Source organism: Malaya genurostris, chromosome 2 (genome assembly GCF_030247185.1).
Source record: "Malaya genurostris strain Urasoe2022 chromosome 2, Malgen_1.1, whole genome shotgun sequence".
NCBI lineage: Eukaryota > Metazoa > Arthropoda > Insecta > Diptera > Culicidae > Malaya > Malaya genurostris.
Genome location: NC_080571.1, coordinates 241,479,222 through 241,506,251, shown reverse-complemented (window position 1 = coordinate 241,506,251; position 27,030 = coordinate 241,479,222). Strand labels below are relative to the sequence as shown.

Genomic DNA, 27,030 nt, shown 5'->3' with positions numbered 1-27,030 from the left:
TAATGGGGCAAAATATTCAAAACGAACTGAATAGGTGCACTCAATTTTCTCAGAGACCGCTAATCCGATTTTCACAAACTTTGATTCGAATTAAAGATCTTACGATTTCATATAATCCTACCGAATTTCAACTGGATGCGACTTCTGGTTTCAAAATTGCAGGTTGATAAGTATAAAAATGTCATATTCAATAATGTACAATTCGTGGAAAAGGACATCAACCCACCGCACTGCCCGGATCTTCGGCCAATTGATAGGTATTGGGCAATTGTCAAGCGGCACTTTCGGAAGGAAGGTACAGTGTCCCAAAACATGCAGGAGTTAAAAAAAACTGGACAGCTGCCACCAGGAAAGTCACAAAAGTAACTAGGCAGAATTTAATGAAGAATGTCAAGTCCAAAGTGCGAGCGTTTAACAGTAATTAGGATTTTCTTCAATGTAATTAGTGAAATGCATAAAAATGTAATTTTTCTACAATATATCGAAAACTGATGTCAAAATATGTTTTTTCTTCGCTTTTTACCTTTTTTTATATATATAAAAATAGGTATAGAATTCGCTCAAACTTTAGAAAATTTTTCCGAGGTCCGGAGGGCCAAATGACATATTCCAATCGATTCAGCTCGACGAACTGAGCAAATGTCCGTGTGTGTGTCAGTTTGCGAAACACTGTTGGGCTATTCAGACGTGTGTTGCCCTACGCTGAACAATAGCAAAACGACCTTGATAATCTATCGATTGTATTCACCAAACTGTGCCGGGATACAAGACGGACGACTGCCTCAATAGCACATTATAGGCATCACACAGGAAGCAGAATACACAAATACTGCTACTACCGGCCAACGGTGGCATGGCCACCAACGGTGGCTACCCAGAAGGTACCCTGAATAGGACATTCCCTGATTGGGGAGACCTCACAAATGACTATGGCGAAATAACCATACTACAGCTATCCGCCGCAGAAAAACATAACCTCCCAAGAAACCCATTTGTTGTCGGTAAATCCATCCAACTCGCTGCAGGTAATATTGAAGGCGGCAGGAGTGAAAACAATGGTTCAAGTTATGTGCTATACGTTAGAAACCCAGATCAAGTAAAACGACTATTAAATATGTCTAACCTTGCCGATGAAGAAAACACACCAGTAACAGTTAAACACCACCCGAAGCTTAACACATCTCGCTGTGTCATATCATCCTATGATCTGATTGAAATGACCGAAGAACACATTCAACAGAACCTAGCTGGACAAGGAGTCATAAAAGTACAACGAATAACACGTCTCGAAGTAGGTAAACGTAAAAACACTTCAGTCCTGATCCTCACATTCGGAAAAACAACATACCCAAAGTACGTTAAAATTGGAGTTATACGAACAGCGACGAGAAAATATTATCCCAATCCCATGTTGTGCTTCTCCTGCTATCAATATGGGCACGTCAAAGCAGGCTGCTCTAAACCAAAACTATGCTTCAACTGCTCTGAACCTGATCACGGAGAATTATGTGGAAAACAATCCTACTGATTAAATTGTAAAGGAGCCCATAGACCGAATAGTCGCCAATGCGAGATCTACAAAAAAGAAATTGAAATTGTTCGCATCAAAGTAGACATGAACCTAACCTATCCTCAGGCAAGAGAACAAACAAAAGCCAAACAAATGAGCTACTCAGAAACCGCAGCTTTGTCAAGTATCGACCAAACAAGGTAGAACGACTTCGAGCAATCAATCAATAAAAAAGATGAGCAAATAAATCGTCTTATGGAAACCATCCTAAAAAAAGACGAACAAATACAAAAACTAAAAAAAACGGTTAATAAAATGAAAGTGTACATACAACAAGAATTGCTGAAACAACCAACAACTCCGATCCCCAGCACCAGAAACATAAAGGAAACCACTTCCCAACACCAAAAGGAACAAGAAATCAAAATTACTCAACCATCAAAACAAGAAAATGAAATCCATCAGAGACCTAGAAACAAAAGAAGCGGAATTGAGCATCCTCCCACAAGACGATCAACAAACACTAGCATCCCCGACCGCATTCAAAGCCCACTATCAAAGATTGCGAACAGAAGTGACGACAGTCTCCAACAATATACAACAACGTAACAGTTGCCGCAGTTGTCAACATTACCGAGACCGAACAGGAAGACAAAGATTCTGACCCATGCAATCACACCCTTCGTGAATCAATCAACTAACATGATGAATGAGAATGCAGCAAACAACAATAACCAAACTAACGCCGAGACCACCATTAATAACCACCAAAGAACTAAACCGATTCGTACCACCACCCGAAATTACAACCAAATACTGAAGTACAACGAAGCAGGTTCCAGAACATCTAAGCACACTCCTGCACCGACCCCAATCGGAGACGTTCCAGCAGCCGCTGATGCTCCTCCGACGGCTGTCGGTGCGGGGACTGTGCCATCTCAGGCAAACCGTAACGAATCAATTCAACGAAAGCCACATCACAACCAAAACCGTGAGCAGCTTGCTCTTCAATGGAATATAAATGGACTTTCGAACAACCTCGGCGACCTTGAATTGTTGATCAATAGAAACCAACCTGCTAGTCTCGCCATACAAGAAACGCACACACGACACGGAGAATCCCTCAACCAGTGGTTAGGGGGAAAATACACTTGGTACACAAAACACGGAGCGAACTTGTATCAAAGCGTGGGCCTCGCAGTCCTCAATACCACGAAGCACACAGTAATCCAATCAGACACATCCCTACTCGCAGTTGCAACAAAACTCGAAAATAACTCCAAAATAACCATCGTCTCAATATATGTTCCCAAACAGGGGCAAACAAACTTCGAACATGAATTCAAAAATTTAATCAATCAACTGTCCCCTCCTTTCTTGATCTTAGGAGATTTTAACACTCACCACCCATTGTGGGGAAGCCAGAGCGAAGACAACCGCGGACGAGCGTTATGTAATATCATAGAAAATTCCAACATGATCGTTATGAATGACTGCAACTACACCTTTCACAGAGGTAGTACAAAATCCTGTATAGACATTACCATCTGCTCCCATGATGCTGCAAAGCTGATTGACTGGTATATAAACAGTGACACCTACGGCAGTGACCACTACCCGATTGAAATAACCACCAAAAATTATCACCGAGAAACAGCACAAAGTCGACAGTGGTTATACAAAGACGCTGACTGGGAAAAATTCGAAAACAAAATTCCAAAACACATTGATTCGGATCTCAAGACACATAAGCAACGCTGCTGAGACAAGCATCCCGCGAACAAAAGGTAAACATGGACGAAAAGCTGTGCACTGGTGGAACAAAGACATAGAACAAGCCATCAAATCACGACGGAAAGCACTACGTGCTATGCAAAAACTCCAACCCGACAGCCCAGAGAAAAAAGTAGCAATGGAAAAATTTCGCGAACAAAAGAACTCCGCTCGGAAAATGATCAAAGAATCTAAACGAAAGTCATGGGAAACCTTCCTGGACGGGATTAGTTGTCAATCCACGACCACATAAATGTGGCGTCGCATCAATACACTCAGTGGAAAGCGCCACTACAAACACATCTCACTCGATGTAAATGACACCCACATAGAAGATCCATACCTAGTAGCAGAAGAAATGGCAAAACACTTCCAAAGCCTCTCAGCCACAAATGGCTACAATAAAAAGTTTCTGTCAAAGAAAACTAAAGCTGAACTCACACAACCAACATTTCAAGTAAATAACATTGACAACGAGGATTACAACCGCACCTTCTCTATGGAAGAACTACTCAAAGCATTAGATGGAGCGCACGGAAAATCATCAGGACCAGATGACATCGGATATCCAATGCTCAAAAGACTACCATATACCACAAAAAGAACACTGCTTAGAACAACCAATAAACTTTGGAAAGATGGAAACTTTCCTGACAAGTGGCGCAACAGTATTGTCATCCCTATACAAAAAGGAAGCAGAGCAGCAGATAAACCTGAAGGCTATCGGCCCATCAGCCTACTCAGCTGTCTAGCTAAAGTCGTCGAAAGAATGGTAAACAATCGCCTCATTACTATATTAGAGGAAAAACAGCTTCTCGACAAACACCAATACGCCTTTCGTAAGGGAAAAGGAACTGATAAGTTCTTTGCCGATCTAGGGGAGATACTAGATGCCGCAAAGAAACTAGACCACCACATTGACATAGCTACCCTCGATATATCAAAAGCATACAACCGCACATGGAGAGCAGGTGTACTAGAAACTATTCAAGACTGGGGTTTCAAAGGTAGTCTAGCCACGTTCCTGCACAACTTCCTCTCAGACAGAACCTTTCAAGTCTCAATTGGCGGCACACGATCTCAACAATACACAGAAGAAAACGGACTACCGCAAGGGTCGGTACTTTCGGTAACTCTGTTCATGGTAGCTATGAATGGTGCGTTTAAAAACCTTCCAAAAAATACGAACATTCTAGTATTTGCAGACGACATCCTAATAGTGACAAGTGGACCTACATTCGCCAGGAACAGAATCAAACTCCAAGCTGCTATCCGAAGCATTGCTCGATGGGCTAACAACGTAGGCTACGACGTCGCTATTGAAAAATGCGCAGTCCTACACTGCTGCGAAAAGCGTCACCAATCAGGAAAAAGACCTGTTGTCGTAAATGGAATACCCATTACAAATAAAGAAAAACTAGACATCCTTGGAGTTACCATTGACCGACGGCTTTCCTTCCAACAACATTTCAAACGCATCAAAGATAGCTGTCAAAGCAGAATACGACTGATTAAAACAATCAGTAGCAGACACAAAATCTGCAACCGCAACACAATAGTAAAAATAGGTCACAGTACCATCACATCTAAACTCCAATACGGAATCGAAATAACTTGTGGCGCTTTCACAACCCTGATCAACACGTTGGCACCAGTATATAACGAAACCATCAGACGCGCATCTGGTCACTTAAAAAGTACGCCAATTCTGTCAGTGATGGCAGAATCAGGAAATCTTCCTTTCTCATTCAAAGCAGCGCAGGTGCTGGCTAAGAGAGTAATATCAATCATGGAAAAAACAAACACCAGCCACCAATGGCTAAACAACACCACTAACCAAATTCTGAATTCAACCGCAAACTGTAGTATACCGAAGATCTCGAAAATAAACAGCATCAGAGAAAGGAGGTGGACCACACCCAGCCCAAACATCGACTGGAGAATGAAAACACGTGCTAAAGCTGGTGACAATCCAACCAAAGTTATGGCTAATTTTAACCAGCTAATAGCACACCGGTATCCAAGACACACACAGCTATACACGGACAGTAAATGCTCAGTATTCACAGCCGAAGCAGCAGCCTTGGTCGCAGCTGTGGATAGGGTACCGCTAGAAGAAATTAGAGAAACAGTAATCTTATCAGATTCAGCAAGCGCCCTATCGGCTCTAGAGTCAGGGATATCTAAGCACACACTAATACAAACACTCGAAACTAAAATTGAAAATCGACAAAATATAACTTTCGCTTGGATTCCAAGCCATTGTGGCATCTTCGGCAATGAAAAAGCTGACCTACTAGCTAATCGAGGAATCTCAAGTCGGCTATGGAAAAGAATTTTACCAAGCCAGGACATCAAAAAATGGATCACCCACTTCACTAGAAAAATCAAAGGAACAACAATGCAATGGGAAGACAGGAATAACAGAACCGAACAACGAATATTATCTCGGCTCAGAACCGGACACGCTAGAATAACCCACAATCACTTGTTTGGCATCGAACCGCGCCTACAATGTGATAACTGCAGAACACCAGTAACAGTTGAACACATCTTGATACACTGTCCTCTATTCGAAGGATTTCGTCGAACTCATAAACTAGCAACATCAATCCGGGACATATTGTGCAACGACTCCGATGCCGAAGAAAAACTCATTCAGTTTCTCAGAGATATAGCCATGTATACCCAAATTTAAATAAGAACATATAATGTAAAGTACTCTTCTTCTTCTCCTATCAATCTTTCTTTATGAAAAGAGGCGAATGCACAAAAGTGTAAAACCTCCTAAATAAAAATCAATCAATCAATCAATCCGTGTGTGTGTCTGTATGTGTGTTGTCAACTAAGAGGTCGAGATCTCAGAGATGGCTGGACCGATTTTGATCAAACTAGTCGCAAATGAAAGGTCTCCCCGTCACCTAAAACGCTATTGAATGGTTTTGAGATCGGATGTTTACTTTTTGAGTTATACGAAGTTTTATGTCAAAATTTTCAGTTTTTTGACAGTATCTGTCACAATTGACTTTGAAAACAGAATATGTTTTCAGACTTAGATTCCGCACCTATCCAACAAGCCATAGATTGTTAAAATCCATCCATTTTTAATGGAGACATCGAAATTCTTTACATCTGTTAGCGACTTTTCCCCCTATTCCAGCAATGGGAGTTTTGAGCGCTGTATGACAAACAAATGCTTAGGAGCAACGGAAAACACGATTTTTTATACTGTTACATACAATTGTTTTTAAGTACCAAAAAGACTGTGTACAGCATCCCTTTTCATGACATTTAGCCTCGAACCGATTTTAGCACGGCTCGTTTTTGGCAACATAATCGTTCGAATATGACATATATAAACCAGATGATGGCAGAATGTTTTTAATTATATTGATTTACACTACTTACACCAATAAATACTGGAAGAACATAACATCCATATACCATTCGAATCAGTTCGTCGAGATCAGCAAATGCGTGTGTGACAAATAATTTCACTCAATTTTCTCGGAGAATTTCTTTTCTATAAATTCAGATTCATATGAAAAATCGTATGCTCCCAAACAAAGTTCCTGCATTATATTAGGTTCCGACCTCTGGTTCCGGAACTACAGGATGATATGTGAAACGAAATCAAAATTGTGTAACTCATTCTTCTCGTAGATGGCTGAACCGATCTAAGATTCATATGAAATCTAAAAATCATCTAAGATTCAAATGAAAAGTTTCAAGATTCTATAAAACATCTTGCTCTTCAGTCAGATCTAACTTCCGGTTTCGGGGATACATTGTGATTGGTATACAAATGTCTATTCCACATAAATTAATCAGGTTTATCGGGTTAGCAGATTTGGATAGTCGATAAAAAAAATTAACTTTTTTCAGTTTTAGTGGTATTTAGTTGTCGATTCAGAAGGCACCTAAAATTTTAATTCTTTCTATGATTTCTCAAAGATGTGTTCACTGATTTTCAAATATTTTGAAACAAATGTAAACTATACAGCTACTCAGGTGAATTTATCTGGCTTCGGCCATACCGATTTTAGAATTCCGGTTCCAGTATAAAATCGTTTCTCGAAGCTCAATCGTTTTCTCAAAAATAGCCTAATCAAATTTCAGAAACAAAAATTCAAACTAAAACAAACTTATATACAAAATTAATTAATTTTATACATACATACAAAAATTGATTAATTTTATCCAATTATGACTTCCGGTTCTCGAATCACATGATGATGAATTTTTAAAATTCAAACCGATATAGAAGATGACAATCCCGAAAAGCTTCAAAGTTGGACTCAAAACTGTTGTAATTTATTCGTCATATGGCCATACGAATCGGTTTGGGTTATGCTGGTTCCACAATACCGGCTCTGGAAGTACTTCAAATTACCGTAAACTCTAAAGTGGAACTTACATATCATGGCATGTTTGATCGATTATCACATTTCTAGATTCAAATTCGATCCGATTTGCAGTTTCGACATTACAGAGTAATGAGTGATTAAAATCTCAAATTATCGCTTAAAACGACGATCATTAAAGTAATGTCATGAAAACTTTAACACCGAAGAATATTCATGCAAAAAACACATGCGGGTTGATAAAAAAAGGTATCATCTCACTGCTAGGTGGATTAAACACGTTTTTATTCAATAATCAATGTTGCTAACTACTTTTCGATACACTCCTTACAATTTTGGTACCACTCTAGATTTTACATCAAAAATAAATCATTTATGAGTACATTACGCGATATTTTTTTTCAGATTTTTTAAAAATGTGGACTAGTATAATATCAGACTTTAAAAAAAATTAGAGGGTTGTTCAAGACACGACCGAGCACAATAACATTAAAAATGGAACGTTCCTAGGGTCTTCATAATATATACAAAAATAAAGAGATGATGATACACTAAACTAAAAACTTTTTCAATCGACTAATTACAAACTTGCTCTAGTTTAAGCGCTTATTATTATTATATCGTTTATTTATACCCGGTTTATTTAAGCGCTTAGATTGTTGGCGAATGATAAAATTGACAATTAGTTTCTTTCTTGATAATTAATTATTCAATTTTGATCCCTTTCCACAATTTTTTACATTGTTAAGATTTTGAATAACGTCCTTTAACTAGAATTCAAAGTTACTTGAAAGCTCAATTTTAGATACAAACAACCTAAAGATTTAATCCTGAACAAATGAAACTGTTTTATTTTATGACAATAATCTTCGAGAAACGTACAAACTTATTAATTTTATAAACAGTTAATCGATCCAAGAGAAGATTTCATTTATTTTAACGAAAAATGTTGTACCAGTTAGCTCAGTAATAGTGTAATTTTATTAATCCTTCTTCAAAATCGTCGATAATCTTCGGAAAGTGTCGGTAAATAATATGGCAACAATACGAGGAAGAAAAATGTGAAACAGTCCGCATAAAATATTTAGTTACTTACATTGATTTTCGCTTTGGCATATTAGGAATATACAAAATGGATACGCAACAAAATTCAGAAATTTTGTTCATATTGTAACTTGATGTTATTAACACATGAATGAACATTGTCATAGTTACAACGCGTGTTTTGAAGCAAATAATAATTGAACTGAAACTGGCGGTTAACCAAATTCTACGAGGGTTGCTATTCAAACGATCAATTTGATACTATATGATATTGCATCTAATTGTACTGTATATGTGAGCCTGTGGAACTCATTTATACTACCAAACCGAGGAGGCCACTTTTAGATAAGTTTCAGAATTTAATTTTGAATCTTTTGAAGCGTTTAATTCCTGGTGGGACAACAACTTGTTCAGTCACATATAATAAAGAAGAAGTTTCTATGATTATCATAATAACACAACTTTATACTGAATCCATTTTCGCGCCACCGTTTTGTTCGTATGGGAATGGAGATTTAAGTATGCAAACTGATCCGTTGACAAATTAAAACATTTTTAAGCTGACTATATTGAGGCTTTGGAATCATTTAAATGAGGAAAATCATTTAACAAATCATCGAGGAACAAGCGCTGCAAATTAGATCCGAAAAATCTTTGGCCGATAATTCTAAATTGGCCTGATAGTTACCAGAGAACCAAAATAAAACACTAAATTCAAACCAAGTTTCCAATGGTATGCAATTGAAATATTCAAATGACGTTTTCTCATAAGTTTAAGTTAAATGTTTCCGAATCGATTGGTTGTTGAATTATATAAATCCATCAACAAATGACTGAGGTATGAACGTTCAAAATTATGGCAGAAAAATGTTAAGCGATTAGTTTTGCATGTTTTAATTTGACACCCAGCCTCGGGAAGCGAAGTGTAAGGCATTTTTAATGGCAAAATCGACCAACAATTTGCTAAATACATGGGATATTTCAAAAGAACCGATAACCACGCTGATTCGGTTCTTCAATAGCTAGATGATATATAAGATATTCAAGCGAACACGAAGCGGTGTTGTGCAGACAGCAGGAAATTTCACCAACACATAATGCAAAAGCGACAATCCAGCAAGTGAACGCATATACAATCCAGTCAGCTCACTGGACGAGCTACTTGTTTCATTCGCAGTCAAACATCAACTAGGCAAAGAAATATTGTGCAGCCTATATTTATAGATTTCTCTTCATACTACGCAGAACGATGCGGTGTTTTTTATGCATGACGCAAAGCCTCCTATGCCGAACAAGAAGTTGACGTCATTTTGTAAAGCAGGGATTGGTGGATGAAAACATAGGTCGATTCCAACCATTTTTTCAATAGTATGCTATTGAAATACTGAAACGACGTCGTCATACATGTTTAAGTTAAAAGTTTCCGAATCGATTGGTTGTTAAATTATAACAATCCATCAACAAATGACCGAGTTATTAACGTTCAAAATTATGACACAAAAAGGTTACGCGGCTATTTTTGAAACTTTTAATTGACACCCGGCCCCGTATAGTGAAGAGTAAGGCATTTTTAATGCCAAAATAATTCATTCGGAAAAGCATGCGTCTCCATCAAATTGTCATCATCCGATGGAGACGCATGGTATTTAGTTCTAAAATCATATATCACATGCCCTAAGAACTAAATACCATGCGTTTCCATCTACAACTTGAGTTCAGGGCTTAAGAAAGAATTTTCATAAGGAAGGACCAGTGAGAGAAACATGAATCATAATTAATGAATTGACAATTATTTAGGTTTTAATATACGGTTTCAGGTTTTTATTCATGAACTGATAAGTCATCTTACATTTATTGTATTATAATCAAATAATAATTATATTTAGTAAAAATTCTGAAGGACAATTAAATTATAGTTCTTTTGCAGAAAACAGTATTCTTAGATACCAAGCGCAAAATCAAGGAAAATTCGAAACCAAGCGAAATCTTAAAAACTATCAGTTTTAAGGTGAAATGTTCGTCGACTTTCTGTATCACTTCATACGCTAATGCTATTCATACGCCAAGTTGCCTGAAACTGCTCAACAAGACAGCTAAAGTCAAACGTCTTAAGTTCATAAAGACGGATTAATCAAACTAAGATCGGACTGATCGCCAGCTGCCAGAATCGACTATTGCGACCGGAATACGTCACTACCCTAATGATAATACCCTAGTTTTAAGTTAGTCGTTAATCAAGATTAGAAAGTACCCTTGGCATCATAGAGCTTAAGCAGTGTGCCTTTAAATGTGTTATTATTGAATAAAAAAACACTTAAAAAAATATATTTCGATTAAAGCAATACGTTTTTCCGGAACTGTTTTATAAAGGGGTCCTCTTCAGGAAAAAGCAAAAAACTGAAAATATTAAGTTTAAAAGAACATGTTGTTTGTATAGAAAATCGACGATGCGAATTAATGCGTTCTTTTTGGGTCTTCGGGACTTGCTCCAGGCGCTTCGACTTGATTGCTATCTGGTTTATAGTATTTCTTATGACTGCTAATAACTAACCTCGAAACCACCAGACTATCCCGCAAAATGTTGAATTTAGAAACGAATTACAACCGTCCGCTGGCACACATGTTCACTAATGCATTCCCTAAAACATTACTTGGTATATTAAGTTGTAGATGGAAACGCATCGTACTTAGTTCCAAGGACATGTGATATATGATTTTAGAACTAAATACCATGCGTCTCTATCGGATGATGACAATTTGATGGAGACGCATGCTTTTCCGAATGAATTGTTTTTTTTTAAAGTCTGATATTATACCCGTCCACATTTTTTAAAAATCTAAAAAAATACAGCGTAATGTACTCATAAAAGATTTATTTTTGATGTAAAATCTAGAGTGGTACCAAAATTGTGCGTGCGATTAAAAAAATCGAAAATTTTGAACATTTTTTTCACATGAAATACATTTTGAACAATTCTGAAAAAAATCAGAGAGGTTTCCCATAATTCCTAAAATATTCCGGATTTTTGCAATTGTTTTGCTAGAGAGGTTTTTAAAAAACTAAATAAAATGAAAATCAGAAGAACCATCCTAACTCCACCAATATGGCAGTTAAAAGGTTAAAATTTTGGGAAAATCATCTCTAATATAAACCCTTTCAAACAGTTTATATAAATTTTTGTTCTGTTTGGGGGCAGTTTTTGTATGAAAACCCGGCTATACCCTTTGGTTCTAAGCCGGTTTGAATTTAAAGATTGTGCTAGTTGCTCACCAAACAAATCGATTTCTGCTTTACCAGCTTCCAGAAGTACCGGAAATAGTGGACGAAAATTCACAAACAGAACACTTTTCATTTTCCCAGAAACGGTTGGGTCAATTTTCACAAACTTAGACTCTAATAAAAGGGTCATTATCTATAAGAATAAGCTGCTTTTGACTTTTCTTCGGGTCTCACTTCCGGTACCAGAGCAACAGGATAAGATGTGTTTGAAATTTTTAACCGTCATTTATAGCGAAAATTCTAGAAAAACGAAGAATTCCTATTCATTTGGTTCAAAACTGTTCATAATTGAAAACATTATGCTTTTTTATTCTCATTGAATATTCAAAGAAAATTTAGGGGTTTGGCCTTATTTTGTGCTAGAGCACATAACCAATTTTCCTATGTTTACGTTTCGTCTTAGATTCGTTAGTGAAGAGCAGTTCAATTAGTGTTTCAAAAAAAAGTTTTTGGAAGAATCTCTTATGTCGTTTTCGCTTGAAAAAACTGAAACTGACCCAGGGTAGTTTCATCAAACAAACACTTCTCACGAAACTGTGCTGATTTCGCACTTAACAACGGGGGTTTGAGCAAACCTGATATAACAACCAGGTTCGAAACTGACTCGATTTTCAGTTCAACAACGTTAAAACAAAGTTCGAAACTAGCTTCATACAAACGGTTTGACAGCAGTTAGAGTGAAAACTGGGTTAGGGTTGGCATCAAGCGAAAACGACATTAGTTGTATTAATGAAAACATGCGGTTCAAAAGTTATAGAAGTTTTTCGGTGTGCGCCTAAGCATAAAATTCTTGGAAGGATTCTTAGTGTCAGTAGGATCCATAGTACTAGCCATGCAATGATTCTGTACACTAAAAATCGGCTGCGAAGTCTGTTGAAACAGAAAGGCCAAATTCCACAAAAGGAATGTAAGGCCAGGACTTTGCTTTGATAAGCATAAAATGATGTCAAACATTATGATGTCTCAAACCTCCGTATGACTGAAAAAACTTTTCTGAAAATCTAGGAATACATTTTTTTCTTCCAGATGCTTAATAAAAATATTTATTTTGGGTTAAATTTTAATCAGACGCAATCGATCATAATAATGTCAAGCTTAGAACACCTCGCAATAAATTATGTTTGTCAGTGCAGGGTTCATGCATCTGTTCAAACACAACGCCAATCGTACAATTTAAAATGAGGAATGATTCTCAAGAAGTCAAAGTTCAAATTGGATGCAATGAATTATGTCTTATCTTCTTTCAGGAAACATCGGTTCGATGATTTCAAACATGAACGTAACCCGGGTCGAGTTCCAGAACCGGATGGATGGCGTCAAGCAATATATGGCCTTTCGAAAAGTCGGTGGAGAACTGGAAGCTCGGGTGAGTATGATGATAGTCTCGACATCGGAACGTGGAAACAGTCTCATCCGAACATCAAACAGACACTGAATGAGATGGATTCCTTTCACTCTGATTAGGTCATCCGGTGGTTCGCCTACACGTGGGCTCAAAGTGGTGCTTTGGACGAGGAACGTGTCCTGGCGGCTCTGCCAGACAAGCTGAAGGCTGAAATAGCCATTCGAGTGCATATGGACACACTGCGGCAAGTGCGAATATTCCAGGACTGTGAGCCTGGCCTGCTGGAAGCATTGGTGCTAAAACTAAAACTACAGGTAGGTGGATCCGATCCTAGTCGCATGAACTAATATAAAATAAAAAAAAGAATACTGATCCGATGCAATACCACGACAGGTTTTCAGCCCTGGAGATTACATTTGCCGAAAAGGTGACGTGGGAAAAGAGATGTACATCGTGAAACGGGGCAGCCTTTCTGTGGTGGCGGATGACGGAATGACGGTGCTGGCTACGCTCGGTGCCGGTTCGGTTTTCGGTGAAGTTTCGGTGCTAGAGATTGCCGGTAATCGAACGGGAAACCGTCGTACGGCGAACGTGAGGTCGATTGGTGAGCGAAAAACCCCAAATCCAAGTGGGCGAGATGGTTTTACCCGGTGTAAACTAATGGAAAAAAAACTTTTTGCAGGATATTCGGACTTATTCTGCTTAGCAAAACGTGACTTGTGGGAAACTTTATCTGACTATCCGGAAGCTAGAGCATCACTGACGGAACGGGGTTGTCAATTATTGCGCAAGGATGGTCTGCTGGACGAGGCTGTTTTCGCTAGTAGGTTTTCGTACTTTTACTCCTAACCTGGTGATGTTCGATTCCCACTGAGATTCGAAGTTTTTCCTTCGAATACGGTTAACAGTCATCCCTCGAGTCCCGGTATTATTTTTTTTGTTTGAGTTGTAATTTTTTGTTGATCCTGTTCGAGTTCATTGGTTGGAAGCATACCAACAAGATAGACAGTCGAGATTAAAGTGAATATTTAATCAACATTCAACAGGTGCCCAGCATCAGCAGGACACACTGGAAAGCGGAGTAGCTAAACTGGAGCAGACGGTGGAAAATTTAAATCTGCGTCTGGCTAGACTTCTAGCCGAGTACTCTGCCAGTCAATCGAAACTGAAACAACGGATCTCCAAACTGGAGGACAGGTGAGATCTGTTTTTTTTCATTCTCTCTCTCTCTCTCTCTCTCTCTCTGGTATTTACGTTCGTGTGATGCTGGTTTTTCACCAGCGCCCAGTGTATTTCATTAATGAGATGCCGTAGGTGGTTGAACGTTCGATATAAAATTGGATTTCATGGAAAATTAACAAAATTTCGTGCTCGTTGACTTGAAAACTGATGATTAGTAGATAAATTGGACTGAATTTGTTGCGTGTTACAAAGCAATGGATGCACACGCAGTTTTTCGGGAAATTAAACTACGCCATGTTTATATTCATGAGTGTTCTACTATTTTCAATGTAGTTGTTTCAACAATTTTATTTTAAGCCTAAACTTAAAGCCACCAGCCAAGTAGCACCTGTAACTTATTCATCTAGAAAAAGAAAATAAAACATAAGATTACATAATGGTCTTATGTAAGATACAACGAAACAAGCCTTATTATGATAGTTACAATGAAGTCAAAATAATGTTACGAATTCGCATATCATCATACTATGCTAATGTAACAATGATATAGTAACACACTACGAGACAAAGTGAAGTAAGTTAGACACATTACTAGAAATCCGGAATTTTTTTCCGATTTTTGAGTGAAACAAACATTGTTTTTTTAGTGGTATTTTTTCTCTACCGAAAAATTATGCAGGACACGACCGAACACAATTACATTAAACGTGACACAATTCAACGGTTCCCATAATAAAAACAAAAATAAAGATGATGGTAGATGCACTCAGACACGTACCTAGAGTGGAGGAGGTCGAGGAGCCCTGGCCTCTCCCTGAAATCAAAAACAGAACAAAAAAGGTTTGATGAATATTATGGGTCTGTTTATACTGTAGATTATACCGTGGGATAGTGGTTTTAAGAGTTCCGTGAATTCGTGATCGTCATAATAATAATAATAATAATAATAATAATAATACTAATAATAATAATAATAATAATAATAATGATAATAATAATAATAATAATAATAATAATAATAATAATAATAATAATAATAATAATAATAATAATAATAATAATAATAATACTAATAATAATAATAATAATAATTATAAAAATAATAATAATTTTATACGTTACCTCTTTTTACGTAAACCTTTTTACGAACCAAATCCCTAATAACGTAAACTTTTTTTACGAACCTACTTCGTAAAAGGAGGTTCCGGCAAACATCGAAAGCGATTTCCGACTCCATGGAAACTACTACAATATGGGTATTTTTGGAACGGGTTTAAAGAGTAGATTCCGGAAAATGATGTTTGAGGTATTTTGGAAATCCAAGATGGCGACTTCCGGTTGATTGATATTCCTCGAAAACCCTTACAGTATGGGTATTTTCGGAACGGAATTGATGAGTAGATATCGGAAAATGATGTTTGAGGTGGTTCTGAAATCCAAGATGGCGACTTCCGGTTGATTGATATTCCTTGAAAACCCTTACAATATGGGTAAGATCTGCAGATGATAAAAATATTATGCCGCTGGATCTCATACTTATTTATAACTTAAAAGACAAACGCAAGCGCACTTCGCATACATGTTTGACTGAAGTAAGTTTGTATGGTAACTAATCAACTCATCAACTACTATGCCTTACAAATTTAGAAGATGTTTTCCGTTCTCCAAGAACCGGAGTAACGAGGGAACTGTTTCGGACCACCTCTCATTTTTTTTTTACTTTTCTCTATAAATGGACATCTTGAATACGGAGTTACAATTTGGGCTCATGTTCACATCGGCCTTGGCTGAATCGGCTGAATTAGATTAGCACTAAACTGAGCTTTTTTACTTTCGATTTGCGAAGAAGAAATCTTAATAGTTCTTTAGAAAACTTTTAGAGCCATTAGAACGGCTGATTTTGTGTGATGCTCTCCACCGTTGTCCTCTTTTCGTTGTTTTTTCACCAATGCAAACAACTGCCAACTGTGACGTAATCGCTCTTGTCGGAAGCGAAACTAGCTTTGCAAATGACACACAATACATCTGCTCGCAGTGGCGATAGAATATAAACTGATCCAATTTTTGTTAAGAGGTTTCTTTTTACGGGATTTCGTTTGTAGCGTTTTTCACTAATGGGCGGTCCTAACGGCTATAAAAATAACCGCATACAGAATTTTAATGTCGATTATTTCATTTCGGATTTGCATAATTCATTGAAAGAAACTATCAGGGTGCTGTACGGGATTCATTCCTGCCTTTCAGAAGGACCAAATTGTGGAACTCACTACGATATTAAACACTGTTCGGAACATTTTCCTCGAACCATTTGTTGTACAGCAGCAGATATTTTGTTCTTCTCCTAAGAACGCGTTCTGATTGACTGGTGTTGACATGGGTCAAATGAGACAGTTTTTTCAATAGTGTACTATTGAAATACTTCAATGCTTTTGCTATACACGTTCAAGTCGTATTCACGACAAAAATCAAAACTGAAGCAATGAACGCAAGTGAACACGTTATTTTAGACGTCGTCGTTTTTCAAAAACATAATATTTAAATTGTTAATGATTCTGATTAGAAGAAATTTGTCGTGCTTTTCACTGTTTGGCTCTTCAAACGTATATCGTTTGAGAAATTAATTAAAATCGACCAAAAAATTCGTTCATCACACCATTCCATTTAATTCATATTTAAAATTTTCATATTTTGAAACATAACGCCTGAATTTATGTTACAAAGATTACCATCGTAACAGAAATACGCCTGAAGTTATACCCATCAACGTCAAATGCGTTACGCTTAAATTTCAGCGAAATCAGTCCGAGAACTTTTAATCATGATGTATTATCATAACATGTAAATATACTCTTTTACCCAAATCATGATTTGTTTTGCTCATTTCTAGAATCGGAATTTTGCCCGTGTTCCAAATATTGTTAATTATATTTTGGCCTGGAAAGCTTCCTGTTTCTTTTAAAGTTTAACGAAAGACTAGTAATTTCTGAGAAAAGCACGGGATGCCTTTTACGCCAGTGCATCCTAGCAAGCTAATGCAAAATCGATAGCAATGAGTTTCAGGAGTTTTGAATCACTATTTCCTTACAGAGAAAGAAATACAAATTTTCTGATTTGGACAACCTAAATGGTCTGGTATATGACAATTCCGGTCTTAGTTGGAAAACCATTTTTAACTCTGAACTTTTCGTTCTGATTTCCGCTCACCACCACACACATTTCGCACGTTCACGATGAATACTTTTTAATACTATTTTCACCCCATCAAAACTGTTCGCGAGTGGCGTTACGAAGATTGGGATGTGGCTATGGCAATTGATACCAGCCCCGTTCAAGGTGGGTGCAGATGGGATATACGAATGGATGAATTGGAAAGCATTTCTCAGGATTTCTGCACGAATCGATTAGAGTCACGTTCCACCAATATGGAGCCGAACAATGATTCTGTCTTGCTGCAATAGCAATAGTGTCGTTCGAGATCCGGGGATTAGGCATGATGGCAGTTTAGTGAGCTAATGTAGGAACCAAGACGTTCGTGGGAGAGCGATTAAAATCCCGATAGAATCTTTGCTGATGTTGAAAAGAAACTATATGGAAACGTAAAAGTGCATTTTTATTTGCCCACGAACAGTTCTGTTCAATAGGAGCTTTTACACCGACAATGGTTTCCAATTCATTTGAAAGAGCAATAATCAGTCTCACTCCAACGAAACATATGAACACTGGTAGAATCGGCTAATAGATTCATTTTGAAAATATAATTGTTGTGATGGTTAAGTGCTTGCAAATTGCTTTCTGTTTCCAATGGATTATGAATTCGAATTTAGGTCGTTGTTTAACTCCAATCAGCTGTATTTGATTTTCTTTGTTAGCTAGTCTAGCATTAATCTTATATGATTTTGAGTTTAGAGATATAAATACCTGCTGGCTCGAGGAAACACGCTCACATCTTTCAATTATTCTAGAAAATATACAAACAATTTTATTTCAATAAATTTTAGTTTCGTGTGATTGAGAACGTATTTTTGGAAAAAAATTCGAATATTGATTTTCATACAAGGTTCACAAGTTTACAATGCCGTATCAACTGATGCTGCATAAAATATATTTAAGTATATTGCGAACCTAAAGCGCAATTTCGTTGGATGGACCCGCCCTCTTCGAAACGTCATATCTGTTCACTTGACTTCGATCTAAAAACATACTTTTACTTTTACTTACCTAGTTTTGAACCAAATAAGAGCATTTTCGACATGTGATGATTTTCTTGTTAAATCAAAAGATAAAGGCATCAGAACGTCATTGAATTCTTGTTAAGACTTATGGGGATTTTGTACCATCCGACAGAACGTGTGAACGTTTGTTTCAACATTTTAAAAACGTGAAAAGGTATGAATATGAGAAACTACAATCATTATTTACAATTTCGGCAATATTCTATTTCAGCACGATTCCGTTTTAGCAACTTAAGTATTAAATTATGGCATGGGATGATCACGGCATATTTAAAAAAATGACGATGTTTTTAGGTTCAAAGTACCAACACATATTCAGAATTCATTGGTATACTAGAATGTTTATTCATGGTAAAAGCTTGCGTGAGAAAATTTTGGGTTTTTTTTTTATATTATGTGAAGTATAATCGCTCGATTTTGGCTGTCAAAACTGTTTAGTTTTAATACCAGAAAAAGTTTTAATCTAATTGAATAACTGAAAACCTTTTCAGTAATTTTTTATGAAATTCATCAAATTTTAACGAAGTTAAATTGATTCAATGATTTTTCTTCTCATGAAGTCATAATAATAATCATGATTTCATGATATAAATGATCCGAACTATGATCGTTCCATGAAAATTAATCATGGTCGGGAAATGCGTTACTTACGGACCGTTTATAATTCGAAACTCGTAACTGCAGTTTTTTTTCGAGATATCACTTTGAACATTCGGGAAGTGATAATTTATTTATTTATTTATTTATTTATTTATTTATTTATTTATTTATTTATTTATTTATTTATTTATTTATTTATTTATTTATTTATTTATTTATTTATTTATTTATTTATTTATTTATTTATTTATTTATTTATTTACTATTATTGTGTCCATCGGATACAAGATCTAAATGGACAATCAGAGTGGGAAAAACCCATTTGAGTTGAACTGTTCGTTTGTCATTCTCAAACGGACGCAAAACCAATATCTTTTCAAAAACATAAACGAAAGTAATGAAACACAATGTAACTTAAAGCTAGTATCACAAATGTCACTAATAAAATGTCTTAAAAATTCAAATCACAGTGGATCGTTTCAGTTTTTTCGCGAAAGTTCGAATGGAAGCAGTAATCGGTTCATTAAAGCCAAAACGAGTCCTGTGAAATCTCTGCTGAAGCAGTGATGTATTCCGCAGTGTCCTATTCGGTATCCGAAATTTCACTTCAGAGCGTAATTCAGGAGCATCAATTTCCCCATTGATCAGTTTTGCAATTTATAATTCTTGTTGGATTTTTCGGTGCCGATGAAGCGTATCGATTCCTAATAGTTGACATCTATCCTGATATGGGGGCAGATTAGCCAAGGTAAGTTTCGTAATGCCAGACGAACGAATCGTTTTTGAACTCTTTCAATGCGTATGCTTCACGAAAGTTGATAAGGAATACAAACTACTGAAACATTCTCTAGAATAGGCCGGACAAGTGAACAATACAAAGCTTTCAAACAGTGAGGATCTCTAAAATCCTTGGCGATTTTACTGATAAAGCCCAATTGACGTGATGCTTTTGAGATGATCTGTGATCGTTGTAAATCAAATGATAATTTTTCATCTAGCAGTATTCCCAAATCGCGAACCTGGGTTACTCTAGTCAAGACTGAGCCATCGATGCGATAGTCAAATTTAACAGGTCTCAGGGTACGGTGAAACGTGATCACCTGACATTTTGCGACGTTGATTATAAGTTTGTTTCGATTACACCAATCTACGAACGATTCAAGTGCATTTTGATGGATTGTGTAATAGTTTAATGAAAATATTTACTTGATTCTAAGAAATATTCATTTATAGAAACGTATTGAGTTCTTCAGCCATCAAAAGCCATTAAAATGCGGTTGTTCCAATCAAAACCAAAGTTAAAATGAGCGGAAAACGTCTTGCCTAAAACCTCCGAGAGCTAGCGTACCGTGGTTTTTTAACAAAATTATTTGCAAGATTTAGGATACAAAATAGTTTTTTAATTCACTCTTTTTTTTAGCAGTTCGTTTGAGTGAATTCTCAAATATGAAATCAAACCCAGTACAATGCGCACCAAACTGCTTATAGAACACGTTTTATCAAGCATTGCTCTTTTGAATCGAATAAATAAAATTCCAGACAATACAGATTTTTCTAATTTTAAAAAAAAACGATATTATGTGTTAAAAACAGGGTTTGGAATATTCATTCACCAGTGAATGAATATATAGTTTCCATTGCATTGTTAGCGAACAATTCCACCGCTCACAAGGAGGACGTCTTTCCAGCCAAAAAGAACCACACCAACAAAACGCTAGTGGAAGCAAATATATTCCACATATGCCCAGATGGTATAGTGTGCTGGTATTAGAGTCTTCATGAAGCACAGAAGCCGTGAATATAGTTTGCTCTCTCGAGGTCCTGAACGTAGTTCTTCTCACAAACAATTCATTGCAAGCTTACGATCTTCACGGGGCTAGTAAGTGATGAAGATTATATATTCAGTTTTCGCTAACAGGCTGGTGACTGGCTCTCCGACGCGAACGGCTGTTAATGATGACTTTATGCCACGAAAACTGTTGCATATCACTTATTCAACTCGTGTCAAGTTAGTAGAGGGTAACAATTCTTAGTTATACTTGAATATTATAAACAGAAGTAACAGGAGCGAAGCAATACGCAATGGCGATCTTGTGATCTCACCAAATACTGCAAACAAGCAAACGCTTCGTTTCTGGCTGTTAGAGAGAAACTAGCTCCTGCACTCTTGTTACTTGTGTAAATCAAATTCCTGCTGAATAGTGTTTAATTGGGTTTAATCGTAGTAGTGCATGATAGGTAATCAACCAGTAGGATAAAAAATAAGTCTTTTGATCAGTATTCCGCGTTGAACATTTTTTCATTGAATTTTCATTGTGTATTGCTATGAGCTTCGAGAGCTATAAGAAACACATGTCCCCATTACAGCAAAACCTTTATTCTAATAAACGCTCTAGCGGTGGCAGTGCACACCTGTATGTGCAATTCTGTATAAACAAATGTGAATCGCGTTCGGACCTCGAAGAAACATGCGACAGTTAAGAGCCAGTCATCAGTCTGCTAGCGAAAACTGAATATTTAATCTTCATCACTATCTTGCACCGTGAAGCTAATTTGCTTGCAGTGAATTATGGGGCTAGAGCTTCTCTCTTACCGAGAGAAGGAGAAACAGTAGTAGAGGTGAATATTGTTCACTCTCTTCTATTCTCGTGCATGGACAGCCACTTCAATAAAGCAACAAGGCTCACGCTTCCTCAAAAGCGACATGATTCATAAAGCAGGTATATTCATGAATATCATACGCCGTGAAGCATGTATACTCATCTTCACTGCTTCATCCATCCGAACCCTGGTTAAAAATACCCTCATCATGTCTTTAAGAACGAAAATTCTTCTCACTAACCCCTGAAAGAAGTAAATTTTGACGTTCATCATATCATTTCGTTTCAATCGCATTATTCTTTTTTTTCATATTTTAGAACGATGCACCTGAATTTATGCTGCAAAGAAAGCCATTGTTGCATCAATACGCTTGGCAATATACCCATCAATGAAAGATACGTTACACTTAAATTTCAGCGAAATAAATCCAAATAGTTCATAATTCGAGAAATTGTGACATTTTGGAGCACTCATTCTTTTCACAAATAGCTTGACCGATGTTTACAAATTTAGATTCAAATCGAAGGTTTTTTGGTCGCATACAGAAGACGCATTTTATTTGAATCTGGTTTCCGGTTCCGGAATTGCTAGGTGATATGTGTCAAAAAGTAAAAACTATGTACTAACTTTTCATAGAAATGACTGAACCGACACAATATTAGACTCAAACGAAAGGTCTTAGAATCCAAGAGAAAATTTCAGAATTTCATCCTGCTGGTTCCGGAATTAGGGTTTCTGTTTTTAGTGTTTTTTCCATAAGCAGCCCTATAAGGAAACGCGAATTCCATAAAATTTTTAAAGCTTGTTAGTTGATGACCAAACAAAACCGCTTCTGTTATACCGGTTCCCTGTTTCTGGTTCCAAAAGCTCGTCGATTTCTCGGAGATGGCAAAACTAATTTTCACAAGCTTAAGTCGATTCAAAGGCTTTGTAGTTTCGTAAATGGCTGCTACATCTTATCCGGATCTCATTTTCGGTTCCTGTATTATAGGGTGATGAGTGTTAAATATTTCAAGTCGTTGTTGAAAGTTTACTTCGGTCATACCAGTTTCGGGCACCTGTTTCGGGAATGCAGGAATCAGTGGTAAAATAGTCTAAAATAGATTTTGCATGAATTTCTCACATTGATTTTCTCACATTATGAGGAAGGAATCATGAAATCGCTAGATTGATTAACATAGTTTTTTCTACTAGAAAAGTAATTCAATTGTTCAACATGTCTACACCACTTTTATACTAGGATTCTACTTATGTCGTTTTTCATTGGAAATACTCATGGAGTGTTCTGCTCGACTCGTGCACTATCCGTACAGTCGAGCAACAAAAACAGGGGCACTGTATTTCATTGATCTGCACCGCACGAAATAAATGCACTTTTGGGGCAATTCGCGGGTAACTATTTTGCACCCATTTTCTGTGCCGAGCAGCAAGCGTGCAAACCAAAACTCTACAAAACCGTTTCATTGATTAAATTTCAGGGCAAAACACTGGCACCGAGCGAGTGGAATCAATGAAAAACGACATTAGTCTCATAATCCCCTTAGTCTCAACGATGACCTCAGCTTTGTTTCTAAATCTGAGATCGGAAAATAGTCGCTGGAGGCAAAATGTGGCGAAATGAGGTGCAAATTTTTATAAGACTTAATTTTATCCAGTTGGCAGACCTTTTAGTTAGTCGATATATAAATCTACTTTGGGACTACTAGTCTCTGGTTTCCGCTTCCGAACGAACCGGTAATAGTGAAGCAAAGCTGCAGAAACGGAACTCATTTCGATTTCTCATCAACAGTTGTATCGATTTCTACAAATCATGATTCAAATCAAAGCTCTCACTGGCCTTAAAGATGCTGTGTAATTTCATCCAGATCTGACTTCCGGTTCCTGAACTACAGGACGATGAGTGTCAAAACTTTTAATCTATCATACAAAATGTTGCAAAACCGGTACGCATCGGTACGTGCTGGTACGGAAGAAGAAAACGCCCCCGCCTAACACACAGCGTGCTTTGTTCAATTTTGTATAGCGTGCAAGGTTGCCACATTTAGATCTATATTACCTAGACATAACTGTTTACAAATTGAACAGATAAGAACATGTGATGTTCTTATTCATCATTGACGATACTTCCAGAGCAGTATTCAGGGACCAGTATATCCCAACAGTTCGTATAGCGATGAATTAATGCGGCGTATAGGTAAATTGGAATAGTTTTGCACCCAACTTTGAAGATTTTTTTTGGTATCGTCATCTTCTATGAGTGTTTGAATTATAAAAACTCATCACCCTGTAATTCCAGAATCAGAAATCGGAATCGGATAAAACTCACCAATTTTTTATAGGACCATAAGTGTCTTAAATTGAATTTTTTTTCTTAAATTCGTTTTGGTCTTCTCTGAGAAAATGGCCTGTTTTTGATTTGATGATTATTTTCAGAGTTATGCAAACTTTGTATTGACAACAATTGACCTTGAAAACTAAATGTAGTAGATTAGATACCTTATTGTAATACCAATCAAACAAGCCATAGATTATAAGAATCCGTTATTTTTTCACGGAGATATCAATATTTTGGGGTAGTTGATTTTCGGCCATATCTCAATAGTAGTGATTTTGAACGAAGCACGATGAAATGACGCTTGGAATAAACCTCAGACACAATTTTGAAAAGATTGAATACAGTACGTTTCAGCATAGCTTTCGTCTCGATTTGTTTTTAGCACGGTTCCTTTTTAGCAAACATAATTGTTAATTGTTCGACTGTGGCGTGTTAAATCTTATATTGGAAATTCTGCATTTTTTTTAATTCAATGTGACAAACCATACATTTTTTAAACTAAATCAATTCTGATTGTCTTCAACTACAACCACCAAAAAAAAAAACGAATTTATCATATCTCTCAAATCCATTAGCAGACAAACGAATATTGATGTAGAAAACGGATCAGGGTCATTTCGCCGAAAGCCATTTCGCCGAAAGCCATTTCGTCGAATGGGTCACTCCTCCGAATGCCATTTCGCCGAATCCTGAAAACGTATTGAAATCGTAATTAGAATTGATTTAAATTAAAGGCAAACGAAAGATGATAGCGTTAACGCCCGTTTTGTTGACCTGCCATTGTAGTTCCCAAGAAAACTTGTTGACTATTAGCTAATAAGCATCAAAGCAAATGCATAGGTGTATCTACCAGGCAAATGTAGGTGGTATTTTCCATTTGTTAAGTGAAAATGAAAAAATATCTAATGCGGCTACGCCACATCGTTTTGGTTCATGTGCTGTCCGACCTCGCTACCGCTCGTTCGGACCTATCAAAAGCAAAGAAACCTAGTTTTGAGTAAACCGGGTAAACGAGGCGGTTACAGGTTTGTATGCAAGAGGCCGCCGCTTCCGACGGCGGGTCGGCGAAATGGAATTCGGCGAAACGACTTTCGGCGATATGGCTTTCGGCGATATGACCCGCTCCCGTAGAAAACATGTGTATTGACAAAAAAAGGTATCACCTCACTGTCAGGTGGATGAAGCAAGTTTTTATTCTTCATTCCGGGCCGTTTTTTTTCTCAACTTTTTCTATCAACCGATCCGATCATGCTTTGTAATACTTACTATTGACCGTTTTACCCTTTTCGTGGCAATCAATTTACAAAATCCGTCTGTATCCCAAAAACCCAAGGCCATAACTTTGCCTGCCGATTTTTGAGTCATGGGTCGAATTTTGTCAGCTGTCGTTCAATCGCCGGACTGTCAATTCGATTCAGGGGTATAATGATGGATCCATGTTGCATTCGTTGTAACATATCGACGCAAGAACTTCGTTTAATTACGCTTAAACATTGAACCAGCGATACGTGACTGTTTTTGATCATTATTATTATTATTAATATCATTTATTTTACCCCAGCTTTAATTTTTTGGTCGTTAACCGGGGGGAACTGTTTTTGTTCAGTTGTGAGAAAACGTAGCATCTACTTTGCAAACATTTTTTTGACACAGGACTACGTCTTTCTTTACTGTGCTCACCTGGGTGCATTTAATTTTTTTTTTTTCATTTGAGGTGTGAGTTTCGCTTTAAACAAAAGTGTTTGTATCATCAAACTTCTGGTTGTTTGCATTGGAGGAAAAGAAAACGAACAGTGGAAAACGTTGAGGAACATTATACAAAATTCACCGTTCTAATCGCTCTAAATCTTATCTAAAGAACTATTAAGGTTACTTTCTTTGCAAATCAAAGGTAAAAACCATCAGTTTAGTGTAAATCTAGAATAATTTGATTAGTTTAGGGCATTCTCCGCTGTGCGAAATTCGTTCGAGAAAAATGCTCCGAACAGTGTTTAATATCGAACAGTGTAGAATATCGTAATATCTTTCAATGAAGTGTGCAAATCCGAAATGAAATAATCGACATCAAACTACAAACGAAGTAACGTAAAAAAATGTCCTTACCAAAATGGGGTCAGTTTGGAATTAATCGACAATGCGAACAGATGTCTTCGCAATGCCAGTTTCGCTTCAAACAAGAGCGATTGCGTTATAAAGCGTCTGGTCATTTGCATTGGAGGAAAAGAAAACGAATAGTGGTCAACGATGTAAAACATTATACAAAAGCAATCGTTCAAATGGTTCTAAATGTTATCTAAAGAACTATTAATACTACTTTCCTCGCAAATCGAAGGTAAAAATAATTAGTTTAGTGCAAATCTAGCATAGCAGGTTGTGGCTGTGCGAAATTCGCACCAAACGAATGCAAACAAAGCCAGCATACGGCATTTCAATATCATTGAAAATACCACCTTCTGAAAGCCTGAAATAAGTCCCGCAATTACATCATTCAGCTGCTGGTAATTTACGTGCGAATAATAGAAATAATACATTAAATAGCCCCGCAAAATGAAAAATGGTAATCCGAAATGAAGTATTCAACCTACTATACGATGGTTTTTTTTTTGTAGCCGTTAGAACCACTCTTTTGAACTTTTGATTTCTTATGTTCATCGTTCGCTTTGTTCGCAGTGAGACTTTCGCTTCAAACAAGTGCGGAAAATTAATCAGAGTATGAACACAACAAAGAACACAAATCGACAGTTCTAAGGGTCATAAATGAGAG

General features: G+C 37.0%; 1 protein-coding gene across 3 annotated transcripts in view; it reads left to right on the top strand.

The window, feature by feature from the left end:
* The window catches only part of LOC131428338 (cyclic nucleotide-gated cation channel subunit A), a 437,118-nt gene that overhangs the window by 393,100 nt on the left and 16,988 nt on the right, over positions 1-27,030 (top strand). For all 3 annotated transcript variants that reach the window (XM_058592234.1, XM_058592236.1, XM_058592235.1), the window contains 5 exons: positions 13,219-13,337; positions 13,436-13,630; positions 13,710-13,920; positions 13,999-14,139; positions 14,363-14,513. In XM_058592234.1, the coding sequence (XP_058448217.1) occupies positions 13,219-13,337; positions 13,436-13,630; positions 13,710-13,920; positions 13,999-14,139; positions 14,363-14,513 (817 nt within the window). The remainder of the gene's footprint in view (positions 1-13,218; positions 13,338-13,435; positions 13,631-13,709; positions 13,921-13,998; positions 14,140-14,362; positions 14,514-27,030) is intronic.